The 26,173-nt window shown below is 46.4% G+C and overlaps 1 protein-coding gene across 1 annotated transcript in view; it reads right to left on the bottom strand.

Moving 5' to 3' along the window:
* The window catches only part of LOC119169561 (acid-sensing ion channel 1C), a 46,769-nt gene that overhangs the window by 4,365 nt on the left and 16,231 nt on the right, over positions 1-26,173 (bottom strand). The window contains exons 3-12 of the mRNA XM_037420601.2: positions 25,332-25,528; positions 24,262-24,422; positions 19,839-19,948; positions 17,697-17,857; positions 15,031-15,135; positions 10,946-11,069; positions 8,182-8,260; positions 7,497-7,548; positions 6,519-6,553; positions 6,307-6,379 (exon numbers count right to left, since the gene is read on the bottom strand). Of these exons, the coding sequence (XP_037276498.2) occupies positions 6,307-6,379; positions 6,519-6,553; positions 7,497-7,548; positions 8,182-8,260; positions 10,946-11,069; positions 15,031-15,135; positions 17,697-17,857; positions 19,839-19,948; positions 24,262-24,422; positions 25,332-25,528 (1,097 nt within the window). The remainder of the gene's footprint in view (positions 1-6,306; positions 6,380-6,518; positions 6,554-7,496; positions 7,549-8,181; positions 8,261-10,945; positions 11,070-15,030; positions 15,136-17,696; positions 17,858-19,838; positions 19,949-24,261; positions 24,423-25,331; positions 25,529-26,173) is intronic.

Genomic DNA, 26,173 nt, shown 5'->3' with positions numbered 1-26,173 from the left:
GTCCAGTTCAGTAATCTTGAGCTGTAATTCGTCGCCTGAGTTACTCATCAAGGCAATCCATCGGCAAACCGCAGGTTACTAAGACACTCTAAATTAACTCTTATCCCTAACTTTTCCCAGTCTAGGGTCCTGAAAACCTCCTGTAAAAACGCGGTAGATAGCATAGCAGCGATCGTGTCTCCCTGCCTTGCAACCTTCTTTATTGGAATTTGGTTGCTTTCTTTATGAAGAACTGTGGTGGCTGTCAATCCACTGTAGATTTCTTCAAGTATGTTCATGTATGGTTCTTCAATGCCTTGATTCCGTAGTGCCTGCATTATACTGTGATGTCTCGACGCCTTCCAGTAATCTATGAAGGCTATGTATAGGGGTTGGTTAGTATTCCGCGCATATATATATATATATATATATATATATATATATATATATATATATATATATATATATATATATATATATATATATATATATATATTGTTACGGTGCGATGGATGCCTTTATTTACAGGAGATGATCAATGCGAGAGTCCAGGGATCTGGCCGATCACCGCTCGTGCCAACCTCGTTCTCCTCTTCTTCCACGCGCATCCTCAGTATCGTAGCAATTCCCCCTTTGCAGACGATGCCCACCGGGCGAGTTAGGCTTCGTTGCGATGATGATAGCGTTTTAAACGGGCAACATGAACGATGTTGGTCTTGCTTGAGCGGCGGCCAGTTGACAACAGCTGAGATATCACGTATGTGACATCGCTTAGACGTTCCAAGACAACAAACGGACCGGTGTAGTTGGCCAGAAACTTTTGGCAGAGGCCGCGCTTGCGAAGCGGCGTCCAAAGCCACACCAAATCCCCTTTCTCAAACCATACGTGCCGGTGACTTCTGTCGCAACGGTTTTTGGAGCGTTTCTGTGAGACGAAAGTTCGAAGACAGGCGATGCGCCGGGCCTCTTCTGCGCGGCAAATGGTTTCGGCGAGAGTAGGTTGATCAGTCTCGGAAAAAGGAAGAATAGTGTCAAGAGCTGTGCGGGGTTGGCGTGCGTAGAGCAGATAAAATGGACTGTATCTCGTTGTTTCGTGCTGTGCAGTGTTGTAGGCGAAAGTTATAAATGGCAAAATCGCGTCCCATGTTTTGTGTCCAGAATCAACATACATGGAAATCATGTTGACGAGAGTCCTATTTGTTCGTTCCGTCAAACCATTAGCCTGCGGGTGATACGGGGTAGTGTGACGAAAATGGCATGAAGCAAGACGAAGGAGGTCTTCAACTACATCGGCAACAAATTGCCGCCCGTGATCACTGATGATGACACGGGGGGATCCATGGCGTAATATAACGTGTGACAGCATGAACTGTGAAACTTGAGTGGCCGTTGCCGCAGGAATCGCCGCAGTTTCGGCGTAACGTGTGAGGTGGTCAACGCTCACAATAATCCATCGGTTGCCGTTCGTTGATCGCGGAAAAGGGCCGAGCAGGTCGACACCTACGACGTCAAATGGTGAACTCGGGGGTGCTATGGGATGAAGTAGTCCGGCTGGCGGAGTTGTAGGACGCTTGTGGCGTTGACATTGCTCACAGCTCGCAACGTATGCAGTCACACTTTTACGCATCTTCGGCCAGAAGAAGCGTTCTTGCGTGCGATAAAATGTCCTAGAAAAACCCATATGGCCAGATGTTGGGTCGTCGTGCATTGCTCGAAGTACGTGTTGTCGAAGACTTATAGGCACAAGTAGAAGTAGGCGAGGGCCTACGCCGGAATAATTCTTTTTGTAAAGAACGCCATCCTTTACGACGAAACCACGTTGACCGTTCGTTCCGGAAATAAAGAAAGAAGCGAGACTGTTGTCATTGCGTTGCTCTGCTCGAAAAGTTGTTAGGTCGGGGAACGGAGTATCCACTACAGCCAAATATTCATCAAAGTTGTCAGCGTCACACTCGGTTGTCGGAAGGGGAAGTCGTGAAAGGCAATCAGCGTCGGCATGACGACGACCGCTCTTGTAGCAGACTTCAAAGTCGTGTTCTTGCAATCGTAATGCCCAACGAGCAAGACGACCAGATGGGTCCCGTAGTCCATGCAGTGAGCCAACATAAAGAATGGTGGTCCGTGACAATCGAGAATCGGCGTCCATAGATATAAGGGCGAAACTTGTGCACGGCGAATATGACCGCGAGACATTCCTGCTCTGTGACAGTATAGTTTCGCTCCGGCTTACTTAAACAGCGACTGGCATAGGCAACGACGTGTTCAGCAGCTCCATGGCGTTGTACCAAGACGGCGCCAATACCTACACCACTGGCGTCGGTATGAACTTCTGTGGCAGCAGATGGGTCATTGTGGCGAAGTACGGGCCCTGACGTAAGAGCAAACTTGAGTTGCGAAAAAGACGACTCGCATTCCGCTGACCACAGAAAAGGTGCGTTCTTGTTGAGTAGGGACGTCAAAGGGTAAGCGAGGTCGGCGAACCTGGGCACGAAGCGACGGAAGTACGAGCATAGACCCAAAAGCTTCGCAACTCTCGTACCGACTGAGGTTGTTTGAAGCTGCTGACTGCTGCGACTTTCTGGGGGTCGGGTCGAACGCCATGCTTGTCCACCAGGTGACCGAGAACGAGAGTCTCACGGCTGCCAAAGTGACACTTCTTAGAGTTCAGGGTGAGCTTAGCTCTCTCAAGGCAGGTGAGAACAATGTCTAGACGATGGGTGTGTTCATCGAATGTACGGCCAAATATTATAATGTCATCCAGGTAGCAAAGACAAACTTCCCACTTTAGTCCACGTAACACACAGTCCATGAAGCGCTCAAACGTGGCTGGAGCGTTGCATAGGCCAAACGGCATTACATTGAATTCAAATAGACCATCTGGGGTTATGAAGGCCGTTTTCTCTTTGTCATTCGGGTGCATGGGTATTTGCCAATAACCAGATCTCAAATCCACGGATGAGAAGTACGATGCCGAATGTAAACAATCGATGACATCATCAATCCTGGGAAGCGGGTAGACATCCTTTTTAGTAACAGAGTTGAGCCGTCTGTAATCCACGCAGAATCGCCATGTACCATCCTTCTTTCGGACAAGAATCACAGGGGCAGCCCAAGGACTACACGACTCTTGAATAACCCTTTTCTTTAACATCTCTTCTACCTGTTGAGTAATGACCTTGCGCTCCGCAGATGAGACACGGTATGGTTTCTGCCGGATAGGGTGAGCGGATCCTGTGTCAATCCCATGGCGAGTACGCCACTCGGGTACACTTATTTGCTCTTCTTTCTGCGCAAAGTCAAATATAGTAGCGTGCTTCGCAAGGACTTCGACCAAAGCTTGACGTTTTTCTGATGATAGCGACTTGTTTACCATACTCAGAAAGTTGGCTTCTGTATGGTACGTTGCACAAATAGGATCTACTCTCTCGTCACTTAAAGATGCAATAAAACTGGTCGCATTTTGTTCGAAGCGGGCGAGTCGCATTCCGCCGGGTAGCATAACAGGTTCATTTGAATAGTTCGACACCCATAAGGCCGATCGCCTATCACTGATCGACAGAACACAATGTGGAATGAGCACATTTTTCTTGGCGCAATTAAGAGGAATGGGCTCCACAAGAACATCAAACTTTCCGGCGTCCGAGGCAGAAGCGTCAATGCGTACGGTCTTCATCGAGTTGGGCGGCAAGACAACATCCTCAATGACGGTGATAGATCCTTGACAGCACCTAGGATCGTCAGTAAATGCCGATAGCATAATCTCGCCAGCACCGCAATCTACAGTAGCCCCGCACTCGCGTAGAAAATCGATGCCCAAGATGATGTCATGGGTGGAGCTGGTCAGGACGGCGAATTCAGCCTCGAAGACCTTGTCACCCAAAGTGACACTAACAACACACACACCGATCGGGCACAATGTCTCCCCGCTCACTGCACGAAATGATGCACAACTGTCCCAGCGAAACATCACTTTATGTCCTAGCCGCAATTTGAAGTTAAGACTCATCACTGAAACAGCTGCTCCAGTATCTATCAACGCCATCGTAGGAAGTCCATCAATAAGCACGGGGACCCTATTTTGAGTCATAAAAACGGGTGGAGGCATAGGCGGATGTAGTGACAAATGTTCGGCGACCTCACCTCCATTGGCCGCACCACCTAGTTTCCCGGAGGCGGGGAGGTGACGCGTCGACCAGGAGATGGGGAACGGAACCGGCGTGTTGTGGGGGGCGTCAAGCTTCGCACGGAGGAAGGCGAGTCGTTGCGTAAATTCCGATGGAAATTGCGTCCTACATGTGTATCACTGTGGGTCGTTTGCTGGAAGCCGTCCCCAACGTACGCGTCCAGCATTGAACGCATACCACCGCGCCAGCGGTTTTGTCGAGAAGAAGGTGATGATCCCTCGTAGTAGCGTTGCTGGGGGCGACGCCTTTGACCACAGAATCGAGCCACATGTCCAAGGAAACCGCAGTTATAGCACACAGGGGCCTCACGCACGTCGCCAAACCTTCCACGAGGCGCCATGTGCCCATGATGGTCCCACGAAGACACCATTGTAGGCGGTTGGCGGGAGGCGTTCTGGAAACCACGGCGATGATGTAAGTTGTCGGGTGGGGGCGCTGGTGCTCTTGATTGGGGCACATCATATAGCGTGGCATCAACGACAGCACACATTGCGTCGTATGGCGGGGAGGTGTTGATAGCAGGTGCTCTCCGCGGGTTGACAGCATCACGTCGTCCAAGTTCTTCGCGTACGATTTGCCTGATCATTGAGGCAAGATCACAGGGGGATGTTGGAGGGACGTCGACACTTGCAACGGTGGTGACGTTGGCAAGTCTACCAAATTTGGGAGTGATGCGCCTAGCCTTCAGTGTCTCAAACGTGCGGCAGTGTTGTATTACGTCCGCTACAGACGCCAAGGTGTCCTTGCCGATGAGGAAATTGTAGACATCCTCAGCAACCCCTTTGAGAAGATGCCCTACCTTGTCATCTTCTTTCATGCGTGGGTCTACAGACTTGCACAATTTCAGGATCTCTTCAATGTACGTTGTGCATGTTTCACCGGGGACTTGAGCACGCTGCATCAAAGTTTCCTCAGCGCGCTTCTTCTTCATCAATGGGTCCCCGAAGCAGCTCGCTATTTCTTTCTCAAACGCTTCCCAGGTCATTATTGTTTCTTCGTGGTTTTCAAACCACACCAACGCCGTCCCTTGAAGAAACAATCCGACGTTGGACAACCGGGAGGCTGCATCCCAACAGTTGTATTTACTCACACGGTTGAAGTGTTTCAGCCATTCGTCGACGTCTTCTCCGACCCTCCCTGAGAAGCTTCGGGGTACCATGTGCCGGGGCCACGCAGCGCCAGACGAAGAGTGCGTGGTGTCGCCGTCAGCAATCGGATCCATAGAGAGCGGTGGTAGACCAGCCAGTCGGCGGCTTCGGCGTAGTTCTTGAGGTAGCGCTTCCGTGATCGTTGGCCTTGGATCGCTCCGCTGTATCCCGCACCTTCCACCAATCTTGTTACGGTGCGATGGATGCCTTTATTTACAGGAGATGATCAATGCGAGAGTCCAGGGATCTGGCCGATCACCGCTCGTGCCAACCTCGTTCTCCTCTTCTTCCACGCGCATCCTCAGTATCGTAGCAATATATATATATATACTGTTACGGAGTGTATAACAGATAATGTGTGATGACTCGCTAGCGCTTAAAAATTCAGAGCGTCGACAGTTATCCTCATCAGTTAAAACAAAACAAAATAGATCATGTTTAGTGATCTGGAAACAGGTTAGTCATCGCCGTCCATATTGTCTACGTGTTAACGGCATGTACTATTAGCTTCAAATGAGACCCGAACAGCGGCGATGATATAGTGCGTACCGATGGTATAGTGCGTATCGTCCACTTATCACTACGAACAGGCACGCACTGCATATGCGCAAAGCTGCCGAACAGGATGCGCGCTTGTCAATCGTGATAACTGGGCGCCACGCACTACACTATCGCAAAGGCTTGTCGCTGTTCGGGTTTCATTTGACGCTGATAGTACTGCAAACAGCTGCACAGCGACGGTTTCTGAGAGAGGAGAATCGCAAGGGTCGTGTATACATTCTAGAATTACGCATTTTATCTATTCCATACTTCCATCATTAATGAAAACCACTGTAGATCATTTACGCAACACGAACGCAACAAAGATACCGCGAACAAATGGTGAGAATGTGGTGCTGCTTTTGTTTAGAAATGTAACACGTGCTGCACCGAAGCGTACGCAAGAAGCTCGTGGATTTCGTTTTCACTATCTGATCTTGCCTCCGTATACTTACGCTGAGCTCAGGAACTTGTGTGATCTTCTCCACGATGATTGACTCGAAGTAGATAACAGCTTTGACCAGAGCTCTGCGAAGAAATAGGAAATAGAAAGAAAAACGATGTCATCTACACACTCTGCAGAATAGAGCGACTCCAAAGAGTGAAAGTTTCTTCAAGTAGAAATTTGCTTGAATTATTGCATGCAAAAGCAACGTTTCATCCGTACCTGTTTTGTAAACTGTTTTTGCCCTCTCCAGACCGCTGAAATGTCAAAAAGTAAAGCAGTCATGATTCTCTTCCCCTTGTTTTTATTTTTCTTTCTGCAGAAAAAAAAAACCACTACAGGAGAACTTTGCCGTAGAAAAAATATCGTATATTTATGAGAGCTATAACGTTTACACGGAACTGGCTTGTTATGAGTGACACAGTTTAAAAAAATACAATAGAGTGATCATTTTCGGATTTCACACACTGGTGGATGCCGCTTGCACGGGCGACGACGCAGCAGTTGCAATAATTGACCGCGCACCCACCGCAACACTTCGCCCTCTCCCTGCATCCAACCCGGAATCCTCGGAAGAAGCGGCGATCGCGCTTGCCCTCACACACGTTGATGCCCGGTGCGTCCTTCCCCGACTCGTAAACCGCAATTTTGAATTTCGCGCGAGGACGAGTCCAAGAGTCCGCTTTCCGCATTCTCAGCTCGCCCACCAAAAACCGGGCCCGCTATGTAGAGCTGATCTGGAACACTCGCAAGGAATTCTGTGCCAATTGTTCATGCAGTGGCTGACGACGATGAGGAATCACGCCTGAAGTGGGTACGTGCCACAGTTAGTAGCTGAACAAGAACAAGTTTTTGTAATGGGTTGGACCATTGGACGACCCACTCGTTACGCTATTCGCATTGTGCGACGACTGGTTATTCTTTCGCTGTTTTAAAACGCTTTATGCATGCCGTGGTACTGGGGCGTTGAACTATATATATACTATTAAATACATTGTATATGAAGTTGTGTCTAAGCTCAACGGTTACACTATTGGTGGAGGCTTGGGAAACGTGACTATTTTTTTACCTTTGGCTTCATTTTGAGTTACGCGTGGCTAATTTAACCAATTATCTCACTTTCTGAAAAAAGTGCATTTCTGCCGTAAAAATTTTCTTAAAAGTATGAACATTTGTGATGCTTTCGAAAGTAAAACTTACGAGACTCTGTGCCCATCCCGTCCGTGATATGGACGTCTTGTAAATTTCTTGACTGTATAAAAGACAGAATGAATAAAAATAAAATTAGACGTTGATGAAAGTTGGCGTTTGGACGGCAACGCCCCAATGGGTCAACGATGATAAAATGTGGCAGGTCATAACGCGTCGAGAAAGCACGAGGAAAGGAACAGTTGCAGTGATCAGAGCAGTGCTTTACAAACAAGTTTGTTTATATTGATACATGATACAAAGTGATAAATGACACCTTATACAAATAGCGTAAGAAAAAGGCGCGTTGTCAATATAATGAATAAACAAGTGCGATGCTTGAAACTTATAGCCTCTTAAGAAATTGTAGCTTAAGAGTATGCAAGGCTTAGTCGATTGTTTACATTGCACTGACCTCCCTCTCTTTGGCAAAGTTAGTAAATATATATATATATATATATATATATATATATATATATATATATATATATATATATATATATTTCCCAAGTGTAACTGTGAAAAAAGTTTTAAAAGCAGTGTGAAATGCATTTTTGTGCGTATTGTAGTCAATGAATTATTTTTAGAAAACCACGCAAGAAAAGCTAACGCCACTCGGAACAAAAAGCTTGGTGAAAGTAACGACGATAAGTACAAAATAACGGGGAACAAATAGATGTAAAGTGATTCAAATAACCTGCACTTCAAAGGGCAGTCGCATTTCTTGAGGCTTCTGTAAGATGTGTCCGCCAAAATTTCTTCGGAGCATATTCTACCTATCAGAAAAGAAGATGGTGAGACGTTCAGAAGGCGCTAATCAGAGGTGCTGAATTCAGAAACGGTGCTACAATCAGAAACGAAGAAAAACAAAGCAACAATACAAATACGTATAGTATCGACGTATTTTTGCATTTGTATAAATTTTCTATGCACTTAGGTGAATACATCAAAGCACTTTCGTTCTCAAAATCGGATCGCACGAGACGCTTTTCGTGCGTTTCAACGGGATATGTAGGTAAGCCATATCAGTACTGATACCAACGAGCGGCTCAGTACAATACACCCGTGCGAGACTCTTGAGTACGAATATGGCGATATCGGCGCAACGATATGCAGCATTGATTATCCAGGCCTTTCAATGGTCGGATAGTGCAGATAGCTAAATAGCAAACAAACGAAAACAATTAGCAGTGGCTTAGCTCGGATATGCCAGGATATACGTAGCGTGATCTACGGACGCACGAATGGACGGATGGACGTCACTCTAGGAGCTTCCAGGCCTTCTCCGGCACGCCAGCTGTGGACCGTGTGACGTCGCTGCTTCTTGGGCATGCGCATGCACTGCTCTCGATAAGCCGCGCGAAACTGCTCAACCTCGGCCACTATATCTGACGCAGCGTAAGATAATTAGAATAATAACTATGTGCGTGGCACACTTCCTTGCAAAAGCTGACACATATTGCACGGCAATACCCGCTATGTTTTACCGGTGTTGTGCACATCCGAATATTTAGAATCATTAGTATCCTGAATTAGTGACTAATAGTTATGACTCTTACAGCGGGACTGTATGTGGCTGGGGTTCCGCGCAATTTTCGTGGGCGTCAACGAAAAGCTTATCCGCAACACTAATCGTGTAAAACACCGGTCCCCTAAAAGTGAATAAGGGAACGTATACGAACTGCAAACAGCAATGCACGCGATAAGCCAGACAGATGACGCATGTCGCCAAACGAAGAATGCGGCAAAAAGATACGTACCACGCGGCACAGACTTAAGGGAACACCTTAGGGGCCCTGGCCACCCCGAAATTCGGATGGTCGGGGATGTTTTACCGAGAATAAACAACGAAAATAGATGTTCTTACAAGCCTTCAACAGGGCTGTCTGGTAAGGTATCACGAGACGAAAACGCGCTTTATGGTTCATTGTGCACCGCATGAAGCACGAGCGCTCTTAAAGTCCCAGAGAACGAACACTCTCGCGTATTGATGGTAAATACGACGCCACAGATAATGTGACCGTGTCGGCCCAGTTTCGGTACTTTCTATCACTATATACGCCATGCGTTCTGGCGCTGCTGATGCAAAAGGAAGTTTGAGTGCACGGTCACAAGTGCGATGATAGAGGTCACAATCTAGCAAAAACATTTCATTAAAGAGACAATAAAGCGAAACAATGACTAGGGTTAGATTGATAAACTGTACTCTGAGAACTCTATTGTCGCAAGTATCACCACCAAAAGTTCATTATCGGGGGAGCAATTCAAGGTATCGCGCAGAGAACTCCACGCATAACGTCACCTATTTTAACACGCAATTTTCGTATTTTGCCGACGTTGGATCGATGAAACCTTCTGAAACTTCGTACGTTAGGTATATGGCACCCACATGTGACCTTGCACAGTGAACAAAAAAAGTTTGCGGATCACGCGAGTGCATGCGCCAAACTGGCTCTCCGGGCCACTTAGAAGTGCGCAATCTACGGTCGACCGCAGTGCTGTAGGCCGGAAACGGGTCTCCCTGTCATTTATTGGTTTTTCGATTTTCTACTGCCACCTAGCTCATTGTTAGCTCGCAGTATTCACGCGAAGCGTTTATCTGCAGTATGACCGTCACATTTCTCCTTTGATAGCAGGATAAAGGCTATCACGGCGTGCCTCGAACAGAGTAACCTTGTGATAAAGATCGCGACTGATAACAATAATGCTCATGATGGCTCTCGAGGAAAAAGTACGTAGACGCTCATATGTCAAAAAGCACGTCGAGTTAAAAAAGTGAGAGGTGAAAATTATTTGTACCCAGTCAGAAAAGAGACAGGCCACAGATTAAGGGTTAGATGCTGTTCGGACGCTGCGGTGCTGTCAACCCCCGCTGACGTATAGCGAAAGTGTCGCGAAAGGGCTTTTCGGCACGCGCTCGCACGTTCCGTAAACTTTTGCGGTCGAGTGCACTTCACTTTTAGCGACGAGAAACTACTTAGGAGCCGAGCAGACGCCGTCAAAATTTTCTACGCCACGGTATTTGGTGCGGGAACGTCAAGGTGGTGTCTCCATTCGCACATTCATTTCGCGCGTCCGCTCACTTACCAACAAACGCCATCTCGCGATAAGAGTGGCATTTTCGGGAATACGGAATTGTACTTTGCTATTTGTAAAGTATAATACAAGTAAAAAAACAAGTACAAGTAAAAAATCTCTTTTTCTTTTTGAAAGAGATGACACATGATATATATTTATCAACTTCCCGTGAAATAGTTCGTTCCATTCTTTCTGCAAGTACCATGCATGGTCAATAAATACTGAGCTTGCGCATCAATGATAGTGATTTGAAGTATGTGGGAGGAAGTAGACGTTCGTATAAACGCGAGCCGACATTTTAAACGCGGCTGACAGTATTGGCGAAGCTGAGTGTATAGGAACACCACAATCGGAAGCGCACCAATAGCGATGAACGCACTTACGATGATCGTCGTTCCTGCACATGATGTTGGCCGCGCCCGTCACATTGCGAACTTGCGGAAGTTCCTCGCTCATGCACTGGCATTTTTTAAGGATGAGAACTTGCGAGCAAACCGAGAAGCACATCTAGGAAGCAAGAAATAGTAGTAAGTAAATACAGCCACTCAAAGCGATCGATGGTCGAAGCAATTTTATTGATCCATTTGAAGAGTACTGCCAGGCTGAATACCCGGCTTTAGCGTAGAATTGTGAGGCACAAGACACTGATGAGACAACAAACTGCACGTGAAATCCAAGAATGTGATAAAAAAACAGTAGGAGCTTCTACGGAAGTAAATAGAAAAACAAGGAATACACAAATGCATAATTAAGTGAAGTAGTTGGTACCGCGTCTATTTACCGTTACGGAAGTGTTAATTATAAACAGTCATTGCCATACATCTATGATGAGGCAGAATTTGTAATCAATGTGCCGATGGTCGTGTGATATACCCGGCAAATGGCACGTGTCACACATAATCATCTGCTAATTCACGTTTCCTTTTTGTTCGCATAACCTGCATTCCATAACATCGTTAGAATTAATTATACTTTTCGGCAGTGTTCGTCGTCACCGGAAAAACTGTCACTTATGAAAGTGTCACAAAGTGCCAGGCGTATGTATTGCGCTGTGTGACGCTCGCGGTTGCTGTGAAACGTTACGCGACGCCAAGCTTTCTTGGAGCATTGATGCTATTCCTATGAAAAACAAAGGCGGTGGAGCCATGATCTCGTCAAACAGTGAGCTTCGCAAATGCTGCTGCTATTTACAAAGCGGGCTACAGAGTTTACTCTGAAATGTAATAGATGCATTAATAGATCACAAACTTGATCCGTGGCCCCGGTTAAGACCACGGAGGACGAATATTATCACTTAAAGTAAATATGTCTGACATCTCATGCACCAAAACTGCTATATTGTTATGAGGCACAACGTAAAGAATACGGACATTTCGACCACCTGTGGTTTCTTGACGTGCTCCTAAATCTAGGATTCACAGGTATAGAATTTTGCCTCCTCCAGAATGTAGCCGCCATGTCCGGGATCAGACCTACGCGACCTTCGAATTAGCAGCGAATCACCGTAACAGTTGAACCGCTGCGGCGGCTTATTATTATCGCTTGAGGGAAGCTTATCCTTCCGGCCACAATTAGGGTCGACCAATCCCGAACTCGCGTTTTTGGCACTGATTAGTGTTTCACCGTCATAACAACATGATCATGAATGTTGTGGTGATACAAGCAACTTATTTACCTGTTCTCAAGTCCTTAGCCACGATTTAGGCCATGACGTATACTACTGCATTTGCGCTCATAAACATCTGTATACAACACCTAAGCGATATGAATTCTAATGGGGTTTAACGCCACAATATCAACTATATCACAACGAGAGAGGTCGTAGAGGAGGGCTCGGAAATTTTGATACCTGGGGTTCTTTAACGCGCACCTATAAGTATACAGGGACCTCGAACATCTTCGCCTTTATCAAAAATGCGGCAGTCGTGGTCGGGTCTCGATCCCGTGACCTGCGGGTCAGCAGTGAAGGCACCATGTCACTAGACCACAATGACTGGTGGAGATGAATTCTGACACCGTGATTCTGACGTTGACGCTATACTTATCAAACAGCGGTGATGCAAAGTACTTTCGCGATCTTTGACGAAGTTATAAAACAGCGGCTTTGAGAGTTATAATTTCAACGATGGTGAAATGTCCAACGGGAACAAACAGCGTAAAGATAGCTTGCACGTGACTTCGCGGTCGGAGCTCTATAACGCACTGGTTCACAAACATGGCGGCGTTGATGACATACAGGCAGCATGATCACATCGCGCTTGACCTGCTATGGTTATGATAACGATGTGGCCCGAATTTCATTGGCTTCTGCCTGCAAATAACGAAAGAACTGATAACATAAAAAAACATGACGTCACGATTTTCGCGTCTTACAATGCAGTGAACCAACATGACGATTTCCGTGACGTCAGTGCAAGCCATCTATCAAGCAAACACACCTACGTCTATACATCGACGTCCCAATATTGCTAGATTCGTTCCCCTTCGTTATGAACCAACCAGCACCCTAAGCTTAAGTGCTGGACTCAGTCCTAGTGGTAAAACTTGATAAAACCACTTGATCAAAAGGGTGACAAGCAAAAGCCATAGACTGAAAGAAGAAGACTGCCCGAAAATGATCCAGGCGTTAGTCACAAGCATAATCACGTTTGGGACCCCGTATGTAGATAGGAAGAATAGCCAGAGGATTAAAATTAACACTCTTATCAGTAAAGTCCACGAGATTGCCATGGGCCTGTCGCCTCCGCATCAGCGGAAAAGTAGCTCAAAATGGGAGTGCGCCAAACATGAGAAGAGCTCACGGAAGCACCCCATGTCAACCAGCTGGGGAAACTGCAGCTGACGAATACGGGTAGAGCCTTACTCCAAGATTTGGATTACCACATCGAGGATGACATGCACGTCCCTTAGCGTATTCCGTACGAGATCAGAAACAAATTACACATAAGCCATACACCAAGGAACATGCTCCCCGAATACGACAAAGGAAGAAGATAAGACAGGATAAAACTGCTCAAGCAGATACTACAACGCACCAACAGCAATGAAGAAAATGTGAGATACACAGACGCAGCGGCTTACCTTACAAATGACCGTTTTGTTATAAGCATGATCGACGAGAGCGGCAAAGGATTGAGAGCAGCATCCATACGTGCGAAGGGCGCGAGTACAGCGGAAGAGCTGGGCATAGCCCTGGCCATCGCTACATGCAAGAAGACGCGGGCTACCGTGATAACAGATTCGCAAGAGTCGTGCAGAAGATACATACACAGAAGGATCGGAAAGGCAGCACTACACGTACTAAAAAGCACCAAGATTGACAAAACAACCATCCTTTGGACACCGGGACATGAGTCTCTCGCGGGGAACCAGGCGGCGCACACTGCGGCTCGAAATCATGCACGCCGAGCCATCTCTGACACGCTGGGAACACGTATACCGACGGCTGTCACGAAGAGCATGAGCGCATAGCGAAGAAGTACGCAGACATTTTGGCACACTACAGGAAGCAGAGGACGTGGTACCCGCTGACACACAAGAGTCTGAGTAGGGAACAAGCAGTGATATTAAAAAGACTACAAGCCGGAACTTACCCGCACGGAACATTGATGCACGCAATGTATCCAGGGGGCTTCCGGCGGGACTGCAAGTTTCGCCCTCCAGACAAGTGCAACACTTTGCACCACATGGTGCTGGAGTGTCGCAACAATCCGGGCATACCACCGTCATCACCGTCAAGTGCAAACGCAAACGAAGGGAAAGAAACTTATCGAAAGGAAGCATTCGAAGACTAGTGGGAGGCTTTGCTGGTGACGCTACCTGGACTGAGGAGGCCACCAACCTTAGGGCTCAGTTACAAAGAGCCTGGTACAAATAAAGCTCATTTCATTTCAAGTAATTGTATCACCATTTCTCAGCGACATCTGCCCCTTTTCCTGTGGTTCTTATGACAAAGTATTTTAGAAAAATAATCACCACGGGTGTTTTTTTCTTTTTTCGTGATTCTTCTTTGCGCTAGGAAACATCAAACAAACCAGTCGATTACACTTCTGCAGAATAGTTCGGAAAACTAACGCAGTTGCGTCCGTTCAGTGAATAATCTCAAGACTGTATCATTGCCACAACGACCACTTCATTATCTGCAATAAGATGCGAAAAGATTTATCTGCGAAATCATATATTTATCAGAGTGGAACCACTCCAATACATAGGCATGTTGTATGCACAGCGGTCGAGCGCATGGTATATTGTTCTAACCTCGCGTACAACTATAATTCCAACTGCAATGCGAACTTCTTTCTTCATACGATAAATTCAGACAGCAAGAACTTTTTTATGCGGCACCTCCGCCATTCCAGCTTCCACCATACAGCGGCAGAACGTTTGCGCGTCTGTGCCAGATAGTTACCCGGTACGGTTAGACTTATTGGTGTCTATAATAACGATAACAAAATTGTGGTGTACTGACCTGCTGGAAGTAGGTCTGGTCTGGTGCGACGTACTTCTGCCAAATCGGAGGCCACATGGTGACGCAACGGTCTTTGTACGGGGCAGGAAGACGCTCCATCATCCTCTGCATCCATGAAGAATGTCGTGTATGTCGGCAGCGTGCAACTATACAGATAGAGACATCACTGCGCATTTCGCGTCTCTGAATGGCATTTTGACGACAATCTATCCAGTTGAATGGGTATTTGGTATTCTGGATTCGCATGAATTGGTATTTTAACGACCATCTAAGGCTATCCAGTCACAGGCGCTATAGTGCAACACAAGGAAGGATTGTGAAAAAGGTCGTATTCTCGACAGTATAAATGACCAAGAAGATGAAAAGAAGTCAGCATACGATATATATATGTATATATCAGCAGTGAGCAATTGGTAACATAAACTTAATACTTTTTAATGGCACGCGTGATGGGCTTGTAACTCAGTGACTAAAGTTGGCCCAAATGAAATGTGAGCCTTTTTATACCTCAGACTACCATGCTCCCCTACTTTTAATTTGTGAACAAAAAATATTTCCGGAAATACAGAGTGTTCGAGAGTGCAAACGTCCCACGTCATGTGACAATTTTTCTGCGAACGATGATGCACCTGCATCTGCGTTCGCCCTAGTAAGAACCGTGCTTTCTTCGGCACACTTGATTTGTTTAGCCTTCCGACACCTTCTAAACAGCATGCGAAATCGCGAAAATTGGGACACCGCAGTAATGTGCCGGCCAAACTACAATATACGCCGCGTAGAAGTCTGAAAGCCGCCATCCAAGTATCGCCCTCATACATCGTCAAGCTATTGTAATACGCAACGCTTCAATTTTTACCACCGTGCGCTTTCCAACGTCACCGAAGTACATTTCAGTGTAATCATTTATCATAACGATTCTCCAATTTTCCGTTATCTGGCATCAGTAAACTAATGAAATCAAACGCCCGGCACCTATATAAGATTAGAGCCCAGGTAAACAGCCTGATTATTATCAGTATTATCCGTGCAAGAACGACCAGCACTACTATCCTAATTTATTGTTTCTCATATGCATTGCCTGTCGAGCAATGATGCAAGCTCGGGGCTCGACTACAAGTTTATGGTCGCGTAACGTAATCATATGTGCTCACAATTACAGAGACAGCGACATCAGCAATACGCATGTCACTTTTTATGCATCCATATGTAGTTATCAACCCCTTAGTAACGATTCGCTGCTGATAACTGCAAGGAAGAATTAATATCTGTAATATTGATTGGTATTAACAGTATAAAGCGCGATTCAAAACGGGTGCCAAGTCCACTAATGTACTACATCACTGGCGGAATCGCCACGTGCTCACGTTCCGAAAGGGCCCCATTTGATGATTTGACCACACCAAACAGTGACGCCAGTTTCAGCTGACATTTCTTCTGCCAGGTGAGCACGTGTAGCCAGGTATTCCTCCCTACCCCAATCATCGTCAACACCGTCAACATTGTTTGCAAGTACTCATTGAAAGCACTGAGGAATCGGGGGCCGCTGCTAATGCAACTTCACGAATTATTTTTGCTTCGATACTCCACCAATCAGTGATTTTGAAATCGACACCCGTTCGAGTAGCAACGAGGAGGCACCTATAGTGTGCATAAAGTTCCCTGTGTGACTGAGGCATAAGACTACGTTTGCCATATTTTGTTTAGCAAGTTTATCACGTGCATGTTTTCTATGTGTCCTATATATATTGTTATGCCTGCGAGTCAACAGCGAACGTCCGTGCCTCTGAAAAACGCCATCTGTGTCAAGGCCAGCCCGCCTGACACGAACAACTCAACGGCGTAAACATGCGCGGCGCCTCTCTGGCGTGCACGTGCAGTGAGTCAGCGCAGCCAGCGAGCCCGCCGAGTAAACAACTGGCATCTTCCTGTCTGGGAGGCGACTGACGCAATGCGCGGCGACGTCACTCGTCCTTGGGTGCAGCCACCTGCAGCGCAGCCTCTCCAGATTCGATGAGAAAGAAGGACGCGGCCCACCGGCGACCTCATTGGAGGATTCTGACCTCGCGACCAGCGGCGCTTCTGGTTGGACATTCTGGTTGGACCCGGTGCATATAAAAGAAGCCCTGCGGCGCGTCGAAGAGACCCCCCCTTTTTACAGCGGACCCATTGTAGAGCTATGTGTTAGAGAGAAGAGCTCGGCTCTTCGCGTCTCTGTCGGCCCCAGTGCCGAATTTGTAATGCCTCTGTATATATGCTGTACATAAACCTTGTTTAACTCACCGTTGTCTCGTCCGCTCGTCAATCAGCTCTGCGCAGAAGCAGTCGCGAGCTGAGAAACCTACGCTACCAAACGGCTGGTGACCTTCCCGGTGGAATTCGAAGCAGTGGCGCCTTCGGGACCGTGTTGGCGTCGTCGTCTTTCGAAACAGTGGTTGCAGGGGTGAGATTTCGAGGCGCCCTTCGTAACGTCGTCGGAGGTGCGCGTCGCAACAATATGCAGAACTTCTCCAATTTTATTTACCAGATTCTTAATTAGTGTTTATTAATTTCTCATGTTATGCAGGTGGCACTATGATCACCTAACAACTAAAGTTACTGTATACAAGTTACCTAAAGGTAGCATATAGAGTATGTCTCTACCAGCGACTGCTGTACACAAAGCTCACCATTTCGATGCCGATGTAGGTGGTCATGAGTGGTGACAAGTACATGCCGTCTTCGTTGGGGTCGGGACTTACGCCACGTCTGTGCACCATTACGATCATGCCCATCTCACTGCTCGAGCGCAGGTACTCTTCTCTCTCGATGTCCAGAACCAGAGTCAAACCTGAGCAGAACGTTGAAAGACCCTGCAGTGCCATGGCGTCAGCTCTGTGTTCACGAGGCCACTTATGATATGCGTTCTAATACGAGCATTTCATATGGCTCATTTTATTTCGCGAAATTTTTGGAACTTAATTTTATTGGTATATTGCAGTGGCGTCAAACACGCTGCCCATGTTTTTTTTGTTTTTGTTTAGGAGCGAAGCTCCTTAGGCTCGCACTCAGCCGTCGCCGTCGAGGCTCCTTGCGCCGGGCAAGTGCGCCGAACAAAACAACAGGTGCGCGCTCCCGGCAGACGGCTCGCTACCGTCGTTCTCGCCACCGAGCACAGCAAACACTCTCCCCAACCACTCCCCACCTTAGTCCGTTCACAAAAGCCAGCAGCGAGATCAGGCGCACAGTCGTTTGCGTACCATTTCTAAGGAGCTTCGCTCACCGGTTGTATTCATACACGAAAAAGCTGCTACTGTGGGTGAATGCCGGTTTCATTATATCTCTTTCTCTCTATGTGTATTTATTTCCCTTTCTATAATTTTCGCTCTTTTTTCCTTTTCTTACTCTCGAATTCTCTTTCTATCTATTCCTGTATTCGTTACTGTGCCTTTTATCTTTTTCTCTCTTCCTTCCCTTTCTTTCTGTCCACAGTTCTTTTTCTCCCTTTCCTTTTCACTATTTATTTTTTTCTTTCTGTGCTCGTTGTCTCGTCTATCAAAGTTATTGCATCCCACGCCGGACAAACAGGTGCACATTTTGTGGGCGTGTCTGTTCATAATCCTAAGTGGGCTTTTTTTTTTTTTGCTGACCCACGGGCATCAAGAAAAGCTTGAAAGCTCGGCTGTAAAATTTCATCCAATCCTGATGGTGTAAATATTATTTGTGAAACCAGCCCGCCAGTATAGCAAAGAGCGTTTCCGAACGAACACTCGTAAATTTCGATACAGATTTGGAGGTGCGGTCATTGATTGTTTACTTTCCGGTGAGCGTCGACAGCGAGTACAACATGCACATCTGATTTATATAGGTCGGCCAAATCACTCATGAGCCGATTCACTCAGGCTCACCGAGACTGGAATATAGCGTGAATCTGACTCTCAGTGAGTCCGGGTGAGTAATAATTTGTTGAGTCTCAGAGACTACGATAGAGAAGAATTTCAGTGAGTCTGAGTACGAGTGAGTATGGTTAAAGAAAACTTTGATGAGTGCGAGCTTGAGTGATTCCATAAGGGCGAGGTATGGGTGATTCCGAGCGAGGTTCACATTGTTTTGCCGACCTCTTGTCCTATCTGCCCAACTTCAGCATTACCCTCACCCTTATTTCTGTCGGCTTACGTTTATATCAAATATGTCTGTTCCCACATGAATGCAGTAGCGAATTCATACACCGGCTCAATATCAATTGAACTGATGCGTGAGTTACGGACGAGGGTAGTTTCTTGACCACTCCCGCCCCCCCCCCCCCCCTTTTTTTTTTCTTCCACACGAATGCCTTATGAAAAACATTTCATGTGAGTAATCACTTTATTAAAAACGCCCTTAGTAGATATCAACCCCTGGTAGCTCATATTTAAAGATACGAGATCGAAAGCACCCATTCGAGCACTGATAATGTGAGGCATCAGTGTTAAAAAGCATTGACACCTTGTACGAAACAGGTAATAGTCCGCTAACGGGCTCATGGGTCGCCCCACTCAACTCAGATATAGCCGTGAGTTTGAGTTTGAGTGAGTTCAAACAGCAATATTTTGCTGAGTCTGAGTTCGAGTGAGTCTTGCTGAGGAAAATATCCGTGAGCGCAAGTAGGAGCGGGCCCTAAGGGCTAGGCACGTTCCACGAGTTAGTGTGAGTGAGCTCTTAAACTTTTTTTGCCGACCTATGCAGGATGTTACACATATTCCGTAATGGCGTTCACTTTTAGACTTGCCGCTTTCTTCTCTAATTATACAGGCATCTCGGTATGGTATCGTACCAGGATAGTTTTCACTCACCATCAACAGGCAAGTTGCTCGCTTGGTAGGAGATCTTCGAGGCGTTAAAGTTTGAGCAGAAGATGCAGTAGCACAGTCCGAAGGTGGGGTTCGTGCTTGTTTCGTACATGCTACAAGAAAAAGGGTGCCAGAGGCGAGATTCTGTGCTTCAACCAAAATTTAAAAAAAAAAAACAATGTTTATACAAGGAATTACAAAACCCATCCGTCAGGAGAAGGCGTCCCGCGAGTCTTATATAACGCTTCAATCTCGCAAGCTATCAAAATCAACAAAACAGTGTTAAATTTCAGAGAAAATTATTGCGTTTTGCTATTGTATTTAAAATAACTAATAAGTATATATAGACTTGTGCGTTCAAAGGAGGTACAACTTCCATAATGCATAAAAAAGAGTCTGCATTCATTCTCTTATTTTCAAAGTGCATTTCAAATCCAAACCTCATGCTTATATCTACCCCTCGATCTTCAGTATTGCTTTTTTCTTGGTCCGCACAGCTGCAGAGAATACAGGCTCTCTAACTCCCGAGTACAGCTTTGCCGCCGTTTCACTGGAAGTCTGAAGTATTGTGTTACGTAAAGCTGTCTTATTCAACAAGAGACAACAGCGGCAAAGCAGCAGAGGTAAATATTACATCAAGCAACATCAAGTCAGCCTAATAAGTTATAAGTGCACACTGAGTTGCCTTCCATATTATCTATTCTGATTGTTATAAGAAAAAAATCAGGACTTCACACGCCTCTGACACGTGCACTTATCGTTTAGGGTATCACTTCGCCATGCTTTATGTTCAGAATTTTCCCACGGAGAACACTATTGCCTAAGGGCCGTAGATTCGTTGAAGTTGCGTAGTGCAACTGCACTCTAGCAATATAGTTGGTAGATGATGCAATTATTTACAAGGTTCTATTTCTCGTGTAAAGCGCAAAAGGTGGTCTCTTTTTACGTTTCTACCAATTTTATAACCAAATTCACTTCCATGGCTGAGTTTAAGACGGGCATGCTTCAAATAAGCAACTGCAATCACTGGAGTTTTTCGCGATAGACGCTGAAAAGCAGAATACACCCACACACACAAAATAGAGCCAAACATGTCGGTGCTATATAGCTTAAAGAGGGACTTCTCTAAACCCGGAATTCTTTCAACTGCATGGACGCTAGAATACCACCGTCTCTCCCACCGCTAGCAATGCGTGTGGCCGACCTAATAGTCGAGCTGCATGCAAGGCACGCAGAATGGCATGTTCCGAACGCCATAAAAAAAAAAAAAACTTTGTGGTGCCGTTCAGCGCTCAAAAGTTGATATTCGAGCTTCAACTACATAGACCGTCGACGGGGTGGCAGTCGGTGCGTTTTTCAAATGATGTCAATCTGCACATTCTTCTTAGCGACTCAATTCTTTTCTTTATTTGTATATACCCGTATCTCTTTCTCATGAACACCACCTGACACGCACAGATGCGTGTGGGGTGGGCAGAGTCATGAAGAACGCCGTTCGCTGGAATACGTGTCCCCACGCTGCATGCCTATGCAGAGCCGTGATGTTTCACTTGAAGACTCGGCAGAAGGAAACAGAGTAGTCGGTACCGTTGAAAGTCACAAATTTTCCTTGAAGAGACGGAATTCTCAGTATCAGTTGAACAAACGACTGCTTGGAAAGCGCATATATGCTTTCGCATGGAGAGGAAGCCGAGTTCAAAGAAGCTGGTATCAAAAGCGCGCCTTTTGTAGAGCGTGTTCCTTATGTGATGCCAAAAATCTTGAAGATAATTTCAAAAAACTTTGACAGATTCCGATGAGAGCACTGCGGGACGCTGTGTTGCACGGATGCAAACTTATCTTTTGACAAGCCTGCCGCTCCCACGGAAGATTTTATTATTATAATTTAGCTTCAATATACACTTTCAACGCGCCGTCTTACAAAGGGCGCTACACTGCATAACGTCTTCGTCAAAAGGAGAGTGTCTTTGAAGATGGAAACCAAGCGTTTCGATGTGCGAGGCATTCATCTTTCAACGAGCACGGCTTGTTGGTTATAGTCAACCATTGGCCGGAATCGGCAGTGCGTTTTTTTTTTTTGCTTCTACTGGCTGTATATATATAGAGAGAGACAATAACAGGAGGGAAAGGCAGGAAGGTTAACCAGAAATTGGAGCATCCGGTTTGCTACCCTGCACTAAGGGAAGGGAGAATGGAGAATAAAGATGGGAACGAAAGCGAAGAGCGAAATAGACGCGCGAAAAAAAAAAAGAGCTGGGGTGCTATAGCCTATTCAATAGGCCACTACCACGCAAAAAGTTTAATAAGGCCTTCACTGATTTTCTGTGCGAATACAGATTATGTCGCCTTTCAAGCACTGACTGTTCTCACAAGGGTCTGTTGTCAAAGCGAGCCAACGCAGCAGCTAGCTGCCGTCTTTGCACGCTGTAACGAGGGCAGTGACAGAGAACGTGCTCTATCGTTTCATCGCTGCCGCTATCGTTGCAAGCAGCGCTGCTCTAACAATCTACTGCCCTGCATACTACTCTATTCCGACCGACAGCTAACAATTGGGGCAATATAGGTGGGTTACGCGTGATAGTCGATGACGACGGTAGACACGAATGTAATTACATAGAATGAATGCTTTCGGCATTCCGATCATGGTCACTACAGAGGTTTCATCAACGTGAACCTTCGGGACACGTGCTGGCACTCGACCAGCGCAAAGGGGAGCTGCGTTCATCATCAGGTGTCGCAATCGCTTAACCTCGGTCGCCGAGCGTCGCCTAATGCGATTTCGCTGCTTTTCCGCATTGACCAGCTGTGGCGCACAAACGACCTGGCCATGGGGCCTACATCGTCAAACTTCTGAGTTGTCACGTCGTCAATCTCTTGCGCCACTAATCGCACCCGCACGATGTGCGCGTTGCGCATCTACCACGCGTACATATCTCTATCGGCGTCATAAGCCCGTGTACACCGCAAAAGGGGCGGTGAATTAGGGCACTGAAATCACCATATGCCACGAAATCGACCCACGTTGCCGCCTTGTCCCGGTTCGAACCCGCAATTTGACGGCCAATATTAACGCTGCACGGCGTTGTCACAATGGCGATGCTCATGACTAGCGCGGCAGATGCTACTTTGGTTTAAAATTTGAGTATTTGGCGTTTGTACTAAGTCGAAAGCTTTTGGTGTCGCATCAAACGAAAAAAGTTACTAATGGTGGCGTCAACCCAAGCGACGCGAAAAATCGTCATTTTGTGATGGCGTCACCATATGACGTCATTATGACGCTACAGACCGGCCAACTTCCCGATGTCATTATATATCATCGTCGCTCAATCAAAGATGCGCCGACCTCGGAGGCAATGCAAACCTACGTGAGGTGCAGGATTGATTGATTGATTTGTAGGGTTTAACGTCCCAAAACCACCATATGATTATGAGAGACGCCGTAGTGGAGGGCTCCGGAAATTTCGACCACCTGGGGTTCTTTACCGTGCACCCAAATCTGAGCACACGGGCCTACGACATTTCCGCCTCCATCGGAAATGCAGCCGCCGCAGCCGAGATTTGAACCCGCGACCTGCGGGTCAGCAGCCGAGTACCTTAGCCACTAGACCACCGCGGCGGGGCACGTGAGGTGCAGGAAGCTTCCTAAGCTTCGGATCCCGGAGCCAGAGCGAAATTGAGAGACGAAATTTTTCAGGGAGGGAGAAGGTGTATCAGAATAGACTGAGAAGGAGAATATGGCTCTCACCTTAAAGTATTCTCAGGCAAATGCATAAAACACAAAATTTTATTGCAACATTCCACTCACATGATGTTTATGAGCGCTTTGATAATTCATTATTTTGTGGTTTTATCAACGCGGCACCGCACGTGCTCAATATACCTGCACATTTCTGGCGATTTTAACACAACAGTTCGCGGTATTTCACACTTTCTTAACAAGCTCAGCAGAACTATGCCCTCCAGCATAAAAAGTTTAACGGAGCACAAGCATCCACGCTCCGCATGCTCCAAAAAAAGTCATCTTAACCTAGCATTTCTCGACATCGTTCATCCCTTCATCAGCCCAGACTGTGACCTTTGACCCCATCAGCCCAGACTGCAGCGAGTTTTGCGATCTAGATCACGTGCTCTGGCGATGTCCGTCATTTCGGGGCCCAAATAAAATCAACAAGAACTGGTCCTCAGATCAACGGAGCTCGGGCCTATTCCCTCATATTCGGGCAGTCCAGAGGGCTCACGATGCGGCGGTTGCTAGGCCTATTTATTCACACGTGGCCCAGGACAGGCCGGACATGCTTCGTTAGGACGGCCTGCCTTTCTCTCAAGACCCTTGGTAATAAAGTTCAACGTATCCGTATTTCCATGTGAAGCATGATGGAGCAAGCGACAAAATCAAATGCCCCGTTCACCATGTGACTGATCGTACCTGTCATCGAGGCAGCTCTCTCCCTTGACGGTGCAGTTCAGGACCATCCTCTGCTTGGTGTGTCCAAGAGCGAGCAGTGTCTGACTGTTGTTGTACTTCCGCGCGACGTTCAGAAACGGGTACAACTCCTCTGTCGTGAAGTTGTGTACCATGTTGATGTCCTGCAGTGAGGCGCATGGAACGAGTAAACAAGCCGTGCATGTGAGATCACGTATGTAGACAGGCGAAGGCAACAGATATATAGAGAAAACAGCTTCGAAAAGTAACCGCGAATAACCATAGCCACTCACACTCTTGCAATTATTTTTTTAACAACGGAGCTGTTCAAGCTTTTCATTCCGTCGTTTCGCGTGACCAGAAAGGTAAGCTGCGACTAGTGCGTGGAACGCAACAACTCGTTTTCTTCATCTTAGAATTGACTATAAATAAAGACAGTTTGCTCTAGACGCTTTACATTTGAGAAATGAGGACAGTTATACATTTCTTTCTCTTACGCATAGTGTAAAGTATATATAGCTTGATGGATAATGAGATAATATGGAAAGTTGGGTAAGTTAGTTTGAGGACATTCTTGGAAACATTTCAGCATGCACACAGTAGACAGGAAAGCGGAAGGCGAGAAAACAAGCAGTTTAGCGCTTGTTTTTCTTCTCGCCTTTTGTGCCATGCGCCACATGCCGCCCTGCCAGCGCTCCCGCTGCTAGTTTTGCTCGGCGCGCTTGCCCGACGCAGGGAGCTTTGACAGCGTCGGGCCTAAGGAGCTTCGCTCCTAATAAACTTCTTTAATGAAGCCGTTCAATCATTCCTCGTTAAAGTGCTGCAGGGCGTCTTTAAATGCGCGTTATCACGTGAGCTAAAGAGCCGTCAATTTCATAAAAAAATTCCGATTGAATAGACCGCATGAGTTGGGAAGTTGAAATACATATTAGAAGCAAGTGAAGCAGGCCAGCCATTTTTTATACGCGTCTATGAAAAAAAAACCAAAAAAACAGAATGGATGTCGAGGTAATCGAATCAGTGCTTCGAACAGTGCCTTGTTTGAGAAACTATATATATATATTCACATTTACCATGGGATCACTTTGGTCACAGAGGATGTTCCTTATGGTACCGTTGATCACGTCCAGCGTGTTCGGCGAGCATACAGCAGATTTCCTGAGAGGGTTCAGGTTGCAGAACGTGACAGCGGGCAGTTGAAGGCTGTTGCCTTCGGTCATTGATATTGATACGATGTCGCGGTATTCGAAATGGTTCTGAAGCGTTTTTCCTGTAATACAACACACGGCCAGTTGAGAATTAGACATTTTTTGCAGTCACCTTAGCCGGAACGTGCTTACAGCGACAAGAAATTCTCAGCATTTACACTCAAAAACAATGAAAAAAAAAAGAGTCCTTAGGCTCTTTCTTGCCCTTTTTCTATGAATCTCACATATACAACTCTCTTTGAATAGATACGTGAACTCTCTTTTGAAGAGTCATGCATTCATGGTCTCTCCAAAATAGAACAAACATGCCTCTTTATAAAGAGTGGTACACGTGTGAGATATATACGCGGCCAAAAAGGCTAAGTACTCCCTCTCCACTTGTTTTTTTCTGACAGTGCAGGCGCGATGGTTATTTCTGACGTTTAGCAAAACGTCATAAAACGAATTGTTTCCCGTAGGTAAACATGCCAATGCTAATTTACGGATGTTTTGCAGCACATCTGCTTCGAAGGCTGAATGAAGCAACTGGGCAAACGAAGATCATAAATTGATAGCTTGAGTAGAGTATTCTCGAAAAGGAACTAGCCAATTACAGTGCAGTGACCTGCCTGAGCCTCTGTTATAGAATTTGCTGCTGAGCAAGTTCGCTGCATTTTAGACCATACACGAGAGCATGACAGGGAAATGAATACTGAAGAAGACTTATG

This window comes from Rhipicephalus microplus, chromosome 2 (genome assembly GCF_043290135.1).
Source record: "Rhipicephalus microplus isolate Deutch F79 chromosome 2, USDA_Rmic, whole genome shotgun sequence".
NCBI classification, from domain to species: Eukaryota; Metazoa; Arthropoda; class Arachnida; order Ixodida; family Ixodidae; genus Rhipicephalus; species Rhipicephalus microplus.
The sequence above is the reverse complement of the archived record's forward strand: the minus strand, read 5'-3'. Positions and strand labels throughout refer to the sequence as shown.